The sequence below is a fragment of the Anas acuta genome, chromosome 1 (assembly GCF_963932015.1).
Source record: "Anas acuta chromosome 1, bAnaAcu1.1, whole genome shotgun sequence".
NCBI lineage: Eukaryota > Metazoa > Chordata > Aves > Anseriformes > Anatidae > Anas > Anas acuta.
In genome coordinates, this window is record NC_088979.1 from 27,119,155 (window position 1) to 27,131,924 (window position 12,770).

The following is a 12,770-nucleotide window of genomic DNA, read 5'->3' on the forward strand; positions in this document are numbered from 1 at the left end:
CTACAGATTATAAGGTAGGCATGCTTTGAGTGAAAGGAGAAATTCAGTTTTGCTTGTTTGTCACTGAGTGGGGTGGTTATTCTGAAAGTTGCAGGCAGTTATAATCTGAAACAAGCACGATTTGTCCAGTGTCAAATTAAAATTCTTCTCTGCATGGCTACATGTAATTTTTCAGTTAGGTGGTTGTATCTGTGTTATCAGATTTGATGGTGTTTGCTCTAAATAGAATTTAAAACAAACAAAACCAGATAATTTTGTTCTTTAGGTTGAACTCCCACCTCCTGATCTGGGCCCAAGCTCTGCACTAAATCAGACACTTAATTTGCTACGCGAGGTTCTGGCATCTCACGACTCATCGGTTGTTCCATTGGATGCTCGTCAGGCTGACTTTGTGCAGGTACGAGGGATTTTGACTTCTTTGAGAGAAGGAAAAAAGAAGTACATTTAAGTTAGTCTCGGTCCATTAATCTTTTTTGTCTAGTCCCATTTTGGAGCCTTCTACCAAACCTGAGTTTTTAATGTGAATAAGATGGTGACTAACTAAGTGGATAATTACAGTACAGTATGGAGTGCTACTCTTAGCACAGTGTCTAAATTCTGTTATCCAATTACTACTCCATTAAGTAAATACTCCATCAAGATCGCACAATTGCCAATTATCTAATCTGGGTTATTCTTCCTCCTGCTAGGTTAGAATCTGTTCTTCTCAGGTTTTTATACTTTCCCCATCACTATGGTAGCCGATCACCTGCTGACAAATCCAGTAGAAAACTCCTTTCACAGTTGGAAACTCTCATTTCTCTTTATTCTTCTTTGGGGAATAAATACATGATAGAGACAGAATGATCTTAGAAGCCCTGTGTGACATGATTTCCTCCCTCCTCTCCCTCTTTTCTGTATGTTTTCTATTTTAGGTTCTATCTTGTGTGCTAGATCCATTGTTACAGATGTGTACTATGTCTGCCAGTAATTTGGGCACAGCTGATATGGCAACCTTCATGGTAAATTCGCTTTATATGATGAAGACTACTTTGGCTCTCTTTGAATTCACTGACAAACGTCTAGAAATGTTACAGTTTCAGGTGAGCATAACCAACCCCAGTAGAAAATAAACTTATTACTGTTTTCATTTTTTTTCCAGACTGTAAGTCGTGATGTGAACATAGTTATCTTTGATTGTTTTGGGTCAATGCTAAATCAAGGAAATGGGATAAGAGGGAGAGGTTCTTGCCACAGATCATAAGCAAATACCAGCTATTAGAGCTGATGATGGTACTCAGCATCTTTTATACACAAAATTAATAGAAATGTTTTGTTTTGGTTTAGTTGCAGATAAATCCCTATTAGTGAAAAATTTTCGTTATCCAAATTGTTCTAATACATACCTGCAACTTGAAACACATAGTAGTTGAAAGCTTGGTCAAATGGCTGGCTATTCTCATGTGGGGTTTTAATACGGTATAGCTGAGGGTTACTGCTAGTGTTTCTTTCTACCTTTCCTTTCCCATTCGTTTGGTTTCACCTCACGTGCCAGGGTAGTAGTTCATATTTGGTACCATTTTGAAATGGAAATGTAGTTTATAAACCATTCACTTGGAAAAACCTTGGCGCTACCCATTTATAGTTTTGCTACATGAACATCTCTGCAATACATCTCAGGAGAGCTTTTGGAGCTTGAGGGCTTTGAAAAAGGTCACAACTGCTTATTTGAAGGCATCCGTAAAGATGGGCTGTAAGACATTTTTCCCTATCTGCTCCTAATTAGAATTTCTAGCACCTTTTAGCACAGAAACAAACAAACAGACAACCCCACCAAACTGTCTGGGGCATTTTGAATCTCCTTTATCAGAGCTCCTTTTTCACAGTAAGTGTTGCAATTGATTTATTCCTAAAATAAGCAGTAGAGCTGAAGGTTATGCATTTAATATCATTTGCTTTCTTCACACGTTTTACAAATACAGGAATAGATTGAAAAAATCTTTAAGATTATACCTAAGTAGATTAATAAAGCGGAGGTAGAACGGCATATTAAGTAAGAGGAAAAAAAAATCATAGGAGGAAAGAACTCCTGAAGACAGTTAAAATCTCCAAACTGAAAGATTATGACTTCCCTCCTAATGTATAAGGAAAAGTACATTTTTCTAAACAATTTCAGGAAGTAAAAATGTGAACTCTTAAAATATCACACAGAAAACTTGCATTTTACTAGAGTTTGATATATTATGAATTCCAGCTTTTTTTTTTTTTTTTAAGAGAATAGAACTAAACAAGCATGGGGTAGTTTTCTGTAAAAAAAAGTAATAATGTATATATTCCCCAATCTTCCTGAGACTACTCAAAGGTGGTTGCTTCTGCTATAACTGGATTTATTTATTAGGTTTCTTGGCAAACTGACGATTATATTCAGAATATAAAATGTATATACATATATATTTTTATGAAGGTAATTAAAGCAAAATTAATAGCTGTAACTTCATTGTCTGTTGTTGTCAACTTTTTTTTTTTTTTTTTTTTTTTCAAACACACAGCTATCAGTATTGAATGTAGAAGCCTTACTGATCATGCTTGGTTTCAATTTAATTTTCCTTGTGAAACACTGGCATTTTTTTCCTTTTGTTTATTATAAAGCTTCCATGCTGTTGTCAATATTTTCAAATAATTATAGTATAAAAAAAAAAAGATATAACAATGTATAAGGGTTTTGGTTTTTCTTAATTTTTAGTGCTGCTGAATTTACAAATGCAAAAAAAATAGTCTCTTCTGTTACACAGAAAGAATAGGCTCTTTTTATTGGCTTCTCATAATATGGAAGATGTAAATGAGTAAATTATGCTGTTCATACTTGTACTTTTTCCTTGTTTGTTTATAATTCTCATATTATTTGTGTTTCTAGACCTTTTAACTCCAGACGTGATTATATTTAATATTCTCATGCCCATTTTATAAATACCTGATGCTTAAAATTTCAGATTGAAGCTCATTTAGATACGCTCATAAATGAACAAGCTTCCTACGTCTTAACTAGAGCTGGTCTGAGTTACATATATAACTCCGTGCAGCAACACAAACCGGAACAGGTAAGATTATTTACTGGATGTACTCAGATGATAGTGCATTCCTGCCTAGTAGAAGAATTCTGGCACTGTGATTTTTACAAATTAATTTTCCTTTGAAAGCAAAAACTCCATACTATCTGTTGATTTTTCATGTGGGACCATGGGTATTAGACAGAGGTACCTTGGAAGTACAGGTTTTCCCTATGCTCTGTGTTATAGCAGGTTTGGGATGCATCAGTCCTTCTGTGCAGCTTATCTGTGTACCATCAACAGGCTCTGCACACCAGAGCATCCTGTGCATTCTTAGAATAACTGTATAGCTAGTGTAATATCCCTCAGAATGTATTAGAACAAAGCTGGGTCTAAAACACAAGTAGTGAGTGTGTGTACCACTTCCATCTAGAATGTATCAGACCTACTGGGTATGTGGCATTCAAGGTTTTTTTCAAGTGCATGCTATTGTACCATAGACAAGAGTGGATGCCTTGCATGCATTAGACATTTACTGCATTTTTCCTCTGTGAAAAAATGTTGGAAGAGTTTAATAGTAATTTGAAATCATGTAGCTTTTTGTCTTTATTCACTGCTCTACCTACTTGAGGACCAAGACAGTGTGATTCTCAGAGTGAAAACATCACGTTTCTTCGGACAAGTTGAAAACTGGAATTTAGAGCTTGTGCTCTTTTTTCTTTCAAACAACCTTTCATGCATGATAGACATTAATACATCCCCTCTTCCCTGTGCCTAAGATCTTTTGCGAAGAAGGTGAATAATGGTGTTTTCTGGAGAAAGCAGTACTATGTTAGAGAGCTTCATGATTTTTCTGTGGCCGATATTTTTACATGAAGTGCCCAAGCTCAACAGATTTTTAGAGAACAATTAGAAGTGCAGAAATAATCTGATTAGTAACTCAGCTTGGTTTCCTTTTCATGAGCCTATCTCCTCTTCTAAAACCAATTTCAAACAGAGCAGAGCAGATTGTTTAACGGAATGTGGACAGACTTTCCAGTAGCAATTTTCTTTCACATCTGTCCTTCTCCCTGGCTGCAGGGGTGAGGTTCTTAGAGGATTTGCCAGGAGGTTAGGCAGCATGCAATGCCTTGTAAACACAGGAGAGTTACTAGGGAGCAGAGTTGAATTTTGCATGGTCCTGGAACAGAGAAAGAGGTGGAAGTTGTCCTATGTGATTCTGGAACACCAAGGGGATTTGGACAGTTGCCAGTTTAGTTTTCATTACAGACCTTGTAGAAAGCATTTTCCTGCATTTTTGTCATCTAATGGTGAAAAAGGAAGAAAAGAACTTGAAAGCACACATGAAAAAGTCAGTATTTTAAGTCTTTGATTCAAGGGAGTGGTGGAATATAAATGAACTGTTACAGCACTTCCAGTATTGGTGTGGTGATTCAGTTTCCAAAAATGTAATATCTTGTAGCAGGACCCAGTAATGATTTAGTACTGAACTGACTGTAGAATTTATAGTTTTTTGTCTTTTTCCTTATGCTAGATTGACTTCTTTTTTTCCCCCTTTTGATTACTGATTCTTAGGGTCCTCTTTCAAATTTGCCAAGTTTGGATTCCGTGTCCCTGAAGGTAGCGATGGTAAGCATTTTACAATTTCATAATGTAGCAGTGTAGCTGTGACATGGGAAAGAATTCTGTTAATTGTGTTATGTAGTAGACATTCATCTAACAAGCCGTACTCTTCAAGAATAGCTAAATTACATGTCTGGGAATACTTTCTTCATTTGTAGTAATTTGACCACTTGAAGTAATAAATTCATAAATTATGTATGAGCTGGTAGTAATAGAATATTAATTTCTAAGTCTTAAGAAGCAGGACTTTATTTGTAAGAACGTTATCCCATGAGTCATCTTAAATTGCTAAAAGCAAATACTTAGCTCTAATTAGTTTTAATCATCAAAATTTATTTTTTGCCTGAATGCTTTGAAATATAGGTTCTGCTATCATTTATAATTTTGGTCCTAAGGCTTTGATTTTATGCAAGTATTTCAGCTAAACTAAGGAGTTAGGTGCTGGGCATATGCCACAGTTAAATGTATATTTCTTTAAGCTGAAAGCTGCAATATATTTTAAAACAGATTATTAGCTGATGTTTTTTCTTAATGTGTGTGAAGGGTACTTTGCATAGAGATTGCAATATCACAGTTCAGTAGACGGTAGCATATGATCTGTCACTCTTCTTGCTTAGCCAAGTTTAGCTTTATTCTGAAAATTTAGCTGTAAATAAGGGCCGCTCAGCCAGCAGTGCACACGTACACCATGAAAAAGTTCTAGTATAAATCTAGACATCACACAGTGGCTTGAATTTCAGGGAGGGGAAAGGCAGTTTGTTTATTTTTTTTAATTAAGTGGGTCTTCTTAAAAATCGTATGCTGAATCCCTTCTCGACATGTCAGTATAGCCTATTTTCCTCCATTAAAGCTCCAAACCAGGGAATCCTAAGCTCCTTGGAAGAACAGAGCTCTGGCACAGAGCACTCAGTGGTTTACTTAGATCAGCATGCATTCTTACCAATATTTATACATTTTACGTTTAAAATATCTTCACCTTATCACAGCCTTGTTGATCTACAAGAAATCTAAAGACTGCAGCTTGGAGACCATTTTTTTAATTTGCATATATATTACAGATGTATAGTCATACATAATAATTCTACTTGAAAAGTTAGAAAAGAATCCAACTTTTATTTTCTTCATAACTTTGTTTAATGTATGCTTGTGTGAACACACTTGAACCAGAACGGAACCCAGTATGCTGAAATCAAACCCACATAAATCCCATCTGTCAGTGTATTCTGCTTAGAATTTAAACCATAGCAGGGAGGGAATACTTACAGGTAGGTTCACTGCCTCCCAGCTTAACAGAAATCAGAGTGCTGTGGTATTTTCCACTGTTATGTGGAGCAGGAGAAGTAAGCCTAGAAGCAGTTCATGGAGCCTGAACTAGGTCAGTTGGTCTCGTTTCTTCCAGCAGAACTGCTCACTAGATTATTAAGCAGTGGCTTCATGTAAAAAAATATGAAAGTAATATGTCCAACTTGGACAGACTAGATTTTAAAGGTCTTTTCCAACCTAAGTGATTCTGTGATTCCACTGAACAGAGTAGGTCTGCTCTTCAGTGGTGATCTTCAATATGCACCAGCTACATAGAAAACTTGGGTAGTTGTAGAAACCGTTTTCTCATTTTTTTGCTCCTCAATCTGTACTTCCCAGAGTCAGAAACTTGAAATGTTGGTGACAGAGGTGCTGAAATTAGACGTTTGCTTTTGATATTGTATTAAGCTCCTCCTTAAACATCTGTATATTATGTTACCTTCAGTTTTAAATACATTAAAATAGAAAACTGTATCAAGTAAGAAGACGCCATTTTAAAGTAGTCCTTTTTCAGAGATCTGTATTTTTATCTATCCACATGTAACAGCAAGTTCTTTGTATGTTGATCTCATATTCTTTTTCCCACCCCTAGGCTCAGTTTGATCGCTATCTGTCTGCTCCAGATAGTCTGTTAATGTCCCAGCTGAATTTCCTTCTGAGTGCCACTGTGAAGTAAGTATCTTAACTTTGAATTTCTATTATGCCTGTATAATAATCAGAAAGATGAATTTGATTAGGTTTTAGCGGATCGTGATGAGAATTCAAGTTATCAGCTGTAATCACATTTGCATTGTACTTCAGTTCACAATTCAATTTAGTTTCGACTGTCCTCTTTTTGAACAAACAGGAATATGTAATTTTGTAACTTTCTGAAGTAGTTACTCTTGACTTAATACTGTCAAAATGAATTACCTATTTTGAACATGTTATGCTGTGTCAGCATTCTTTGTCAATTTAGTTGTAAATTGTTTTAGAACTATTTTGTAAGCATTCCAAAGATAGATGAAATATTTAATTCTCTGCTCAAGATTTCTTTTATCTCCACCGCACCATCAAGTCTAAAATTATCAAATTTGTTGTCTGTACTATGAAGTATTGACATTGTGCCATTGAATATTGTGCTGAAATTACTTCTACGCTTCAAAGGAAAAAATCACTAAAAAACGTGTAAAAGTAAAAACTGTATTATTTATCTCTTCTCTTGTTTCATGAATATATTGTATAATAAGAAAAATAAGGGCCAACTGAACTTAAGGCCAGGGAAAATGCCAAGAATTTATTTCCAATTAAATGTGAACCATATGAAGGCAATTTGTAGTATTTAAATTCAGAGAATTATATGCTGCAGTGATCCAAAAGTTTTCTTGACATTATTTTTTGTATTTTTGTCAAGAATGCAGGTTACAGAACATCCAAGAAATTGCAACTAGCACATCACATTTTGGTGTAACATTCTTAACATTCGGATTCTCATTACTGCTACCTGTTCTCCAAATGGGGTTGCATTATGGCAACTTGTGATTAAAAAAAGTGACATATGTCAAGGGAAAAAACTACTTAGTGCTGCAAACTTGCTGCTCACGTTCTCCTCATGCAGAGACTTCCAGTTTCCTGCCGCATGCCTGGTGCACGGCTTGGCCTGTTGGTTTTTTCCATCACTTTGTTGGGTGTCTCTGCTTGGGTCACTGTTCTCACAGCTCAGCCAGCAGAGCTGACCCTGTCGTGTAAGAGTTGCCCTGTACTGATACAGCTCAAACAGGGCAGCTTGAGCAGTAATGTAATAGATGCACTGGAACTTCCACATCTGGGTGTCAAGCTCTTAAATTTGTATTTTGTCTCTTGATATGTATTTTTTTAATGTAGGTCCAATTAACAATCATAGTAGGTGAATTTGGAAAGCCTCTGTTTTTACATTGCTAACACAAAATCTATCTTATAGAGGCAGATTTTATGCTACCATAAAGACTCAGACATGTGGTGAAAGTACCTTGACTTAATCATTTCTTTCTATCAGATGAACCAAGATAAACTGGTCACGTATGCACACCCACTCTTAGACTTATCCCCTTTATGAGCTTTTTAAACCTCTCTAACCCTGAATTTGGTTTAAATTGTGCTATCTTGTAACAGTGGGCAGCTGAGAGGTGAGTGAAGAGCTTATGTGAGGATGATTGCTATAGCTGCTACAGCTCAGCCTACAAAGGAGTTTATTAACCTCCTGTAACAATGTTACAGGTTAGCTTCTGCACAGAATTAATAACAAAAACTTTCGAAGATACATATTTACACAGATGGATGCTTGTAGGATTCAGTATTCAGTATTTTCTGTAGTAAATAAACCTGCAAAACTCTGAAGTTTCTCAAAATTCAAGTAAAACATTTAACCAGTGCTATCATTTTAATGACTTTAGTAGCTCAAATTTTCAAGCTAGTTGTGCAGATATTGGTGGTCCATTTTGAAGACTTCTTCATTGAAGTCACATAATTATAATCTCCTGTTCCAGTTGTTGAGCTGGAAGCCGACAGTTCAATTCTCAAAACCAGACCACATGCTTTTGTTAAGGGAATGCTATATACTCAGTGGCAAAATAATTTAAGCTTTATGACCATGAAGAGCATTCCCTCCAACATTTGCTTTTCAAATTCCTTTGTTCATTTAAAACGAAGCTTTACACTATTTGTTTACATGGTTGTTGGTCTTGTAAAGCTCTTTTTGTTTGCATTGGATCACAGAAACTGAATGCTGGAATTACTATTTTTAGAGAGTGCTGCCATTTGTGTTAGTGATAAAATGTATCATGTTGTTATGGCAACTGAAATCCTCATGTACTGATTAATGACATTGACATTAGTTGATGGAGAGACTCGTTTGATGCTGTTCAGTCCTAAGGAATATTTTAATAAACTTTTTCTTTTAATTTAGGATTATTTTGTGCAATACAGTTAGTCTTATGCAAATTCTGTGTGCAATACTTTCTTAAAGGGTTGTCACGTTACAGTAGCTTAGTGATCCTAGACGGTGTTCAGAGACAGTTGTTTACCTGAAAATGCTGAATACATTATATCAGTCTTCCTAGATTTGCTATTATAAAGACAGTCTCTCTTTCAGGTATTCAAATAACCTAGTAATAGGGGCAGTTGATCATGTTTATTGAAAAAGTGGATACTTTGCATCAGAATCGAGTGCAGTATTTGTCTCTTATCTTCTTTCTCATAGCTTCCTTTTGCTAATATTTCCTGAAAATACAAGGTTCTACACACTTGGTATTCGAGACTCCTTTAACTTTTCAGTCCACACTCGCTGTGGTCAGAGCTGGTAAATTTAGCCCTGATTTCAGTGGATGAAGTTCTGGTGACTTTGTTCCTTGGCTGCATAGGTCAGCAGGGCTGATGAGTCTGGATTCATGATTACCTCCGTTTCCTTAGCTTCTCCTGGTGTTCCACTTGCATGGGCTTGGCTGTAAAATAGTTGTAGTTACCGTTTTGTTAGATAAAAATGCAGGTGGAACTGTAAACACATTGCCATGGTGATTTAAGCAAATATTCAACAGGTAACATAAAATAAAAATATTTGTTTTTCTTCAAAAAGTATTAAACTTTCCTGTTAATTTTAGCATGCAATCTACATGCATTGTTACTTGTTTAGATCCGACAAAAGCAAACACGATACAGATTTCATAGCGTTGCTGGTAAAAGCTTGTAGTAGGTTTTAAATCTCTCACCTCTATCTCTTTCAGCTCTTCCTCTGAGAGATTATGGAATAGGTGCTGTCAAGATAAAGCAAATAGAATATATTTGCTGGTAGATGGGGAGGGAGGGAGGAACAAAAACAACTACAAAGGTCAGCAAGAAATGACAAAAAGTAGAAAGTAGATTACTAAGAATATCAGTCTTAAAAATTGCAGGAGAGTGCAGGTGAACAACTAATGTATGCAAATTAAAAACTAAATTAACCTTCTGCAGTTGTTTCCTTCTACATTTGTTTCACGATTGCAGAAATAAAAAAAAAAAGCTTCTTGTTTATCAAGATCATATGTCTGAGTTCATGTGTGTACAATACAAACAGATGAAAGTCTTTCATTGTAAAACTTTATTTTTTCATATTTGAAGCAAAATAGCTTTTAATGTAATTGACACTGAATTTTTAACGTATATTTGTATTATATACTGTGAATTCCTTGCATGTAGTACTGTTACATTCCCTACAATTTGCAAATTATGTGGATGTTTGTTTTGTTTTTATTTTTTAGAGAGCAGATAATAAAGCAGTCAACAGAACTGGTCTGCAGAGCTTACAGTGAGATATATGCAGCTGTGATGGATCCTTCAAATAAGTATAAGGATCCAGAAACCATACTACACAGATCGCCTCATCAAGTTCAGGCACTTCTCTCATAGTCTTGCTTCACCCAGATTTATTTGAATCCATAATTCTGTCTTTGAGTATTTAAATTGAGTTATTTTTCTGTTTTGAATTTTGATGTATAACTATATGCTTAAAATATGTAGGAATGCAGTTTTGTTTAATCTGTTTGGCAAAAGTCGAGTCTTTCCTGTGTCTTTGAATGCCTTCTGTAGGCCAGAAAATAGAATATAGATTAAAAATTATTTTGATGTATTCCTCTAATGGAAATGGACCTTGACAATATGCAATTTCTTTGAAAAAGAGTAAAGGAGAGAGAAGCCTTTTCTTTGCCATGCATAATCCTTTTGACCAGATGTTGAACCAGTGTCTCTTATGACCTCACCAATATTTTTATTTGCTCTTTTTCCCTGTTCTTTCACTCTTTTTCTCAGCCTATCATCAATACACACTAATACTGTTTCATTTTAATACAGCTGATATGCTTTGAATGTCTGAAGTCTTTTGCAGCTCATAAATCATTTTAGAATATTAAATGTATTTTTTCAAAGCTGTTGATTAAATCTTTGAAGCAAAATTCATATATATATGTATGTATATATATATATATATATATATAAAATCCATTGTTTTTGTTGCTACTCTGGTGGTTTTTTGTAAGAAAAAGGAATACTTGAATAATTTGCATGTACATAACCTGGAACTTCATGCTTTAAGTTATTTTTATAATTTTATTTTACTAGAAAGATTTTTTTTTTTAGTGCCGTTGTTCTGTAGCAATCCTTTTATCAGTTGAAGCGTGCAGATCTCTTAAGGTTGGGACCAGTAACAGTGTAGGTTAGGAAGATCATTTGCACAGCGGTGTGGCCATTAGTTATTTGCATGCATCAAGGGGGAGATGAGCAGTCATTCATATTGAATCAGTTATATACCTAAGATGGATGCTTTTATTAATAATTATATTCCCCATATAAAACGTATGCTTAGTGGCAGTCAAGTCTGCACGTTAGTGTATGCTCATGAAATAGCAAGAAATAGAGAATAGCAGCAACAATGCCTTTTAGTCTCCTGGAAAGCTCATTGCATGAGTTAGAAATTAGCTTTGGCGGTAATACCACACTATAATATCTTCTTTATGGGCATAATTTGTTAGTATATTATAAAAAGATTTGAAATTGTAAGTGTCCCTGGAGTTTGTGGATCAGGCATAAATTCTTTTGTAAATGTGGATGTTAGGTTTATTCTGTTCGAATACACTAGAGCTGTAAGAGGAAAAAAAAAATCTAGAAGCTTAGGCAAATTGTATTGGAAAATTATGCTTTTACTAGGTAACGCACTTAAATTATTCCGAGTTTGTGTTACCGTAGTATATATTCAGAAGGCTGTTCATTGTTGTTTAATAATGTTAATATTGCTTAATATGCCTGTAATTATTATCTAATATGTGAGAATTAAATTAGTTGTGAAAGGGTTATGAATTAGCTTGTTATTAGATTAACATACTCTTAAGAATGAACTTTTTCCTCAAATTACACTCAGCCTCCGTCTCAAGTAATCAGTCAGTAGTTTGCATGAGGATTAGTACGAAGTTGCTTCCTGTCTTTGAGTCCACCTAGAGACTTATCCATGATTTTATCTTCACTGAGCAATAATGCAAAAGCTATAGAAGTTGTAACTTGTAAAAACTAAAATCAATCACTAATTTTGGTCTGTGCAGTTAAAGTAAATGACAGAGGGTCACAAGTGAGCAAATACATCAATAAAAGGCATTTGATGTACTGACTTCTGTCTTCCGTGTGTTTCCTCTGCCTGCCTTCCTACAAGGAAGAAGGAAAAGATGTTGAGATTTTGACTTGTCTGAACTGCCATGCCAGAAATGGCACTTTCATTTTACAAATACCACCCCAGGATTTCCACACCAGGACTCGTGATGCTTCGGTCTTCCAGTTGCTTAGTTTAACGGCTGACCTGTAAGTGTTGCAGTGAATGGGATCGTGGTGGGTGGCCGTACTGGTTCCATATACGCCCCAGTTGTAGAGCTGACTTGAGTATCACAGTGCATGAAGGGATGCTCACCTGGGCTGGTTTAGTCAGCACATCTGCTGTTGGGCCTTAAACACTTCATACAGAGGGGCTTGCGTTCATAGAGTGAGTCTTATTCTGTGCTGAGCTGCACTGTGCTTGGGAAAACTGCAAAAAGAGGTGTTTGAATACTGGCACTAGTAGGCAGCGCGCTCTGCGTTTGACATTCAGACGACCCAGTTCTGAAAGTAGGTGAGTAAAGGGCTTCGAGCGCTTTTGTGGGAAGTGGGAAAACTGGGTTCTGGGCCAAAGGAGTTTGGAATCAACATCCCTCTCATTCCTGGAGAGCACCCAAACCCCTCGCTTGTTGTGCAGCGTGAAATGGGACAGCTCTGATGCTTCTCTCCTGAATATAGCAGCTGCACAGAAATCAG

General features: G+C 35.8%; 1 protein-coding gene across 1 annotated transcript in view; it reads left to right on the forward strand.

The window, feature by feature from the left end:
- COG6 (component of oligomeric golgi complex 6) overlaps positions 1-12,096 on the forward strand; it is a 51,433-nt gene extending 39,337 nt beyond the window's left edge. Inside the window, exons 14-19 of the mRNA XM_068673671.1 lie at positions 266-397; positions 915-1,082; positions 2,970-3,077; positions 4,602-4,655; positions 6,544-6,623; positions 10,202-12,096. Coding sequence (XP_068529772.1) covers positions 266-397; positions 915-1,082; positions 2,970-3,077; positions 4,602-4,655; positions 6,544-6,623; positions 10,202-10,349 — 690 coding nt within the window. The 3' untranslated portion in view covers positions 10,350-12,096. The remainder of the gene's footprint in view (positions 1-265; positions 398-914; positions 1,083-2,969; positions 3,078-4,601; positions 4,656-6,543; positions 6,624-10,201) is intronic.
- The last annotated feature ends 674 nt before the right edge of the window (positions 12,097-12,770 follow it).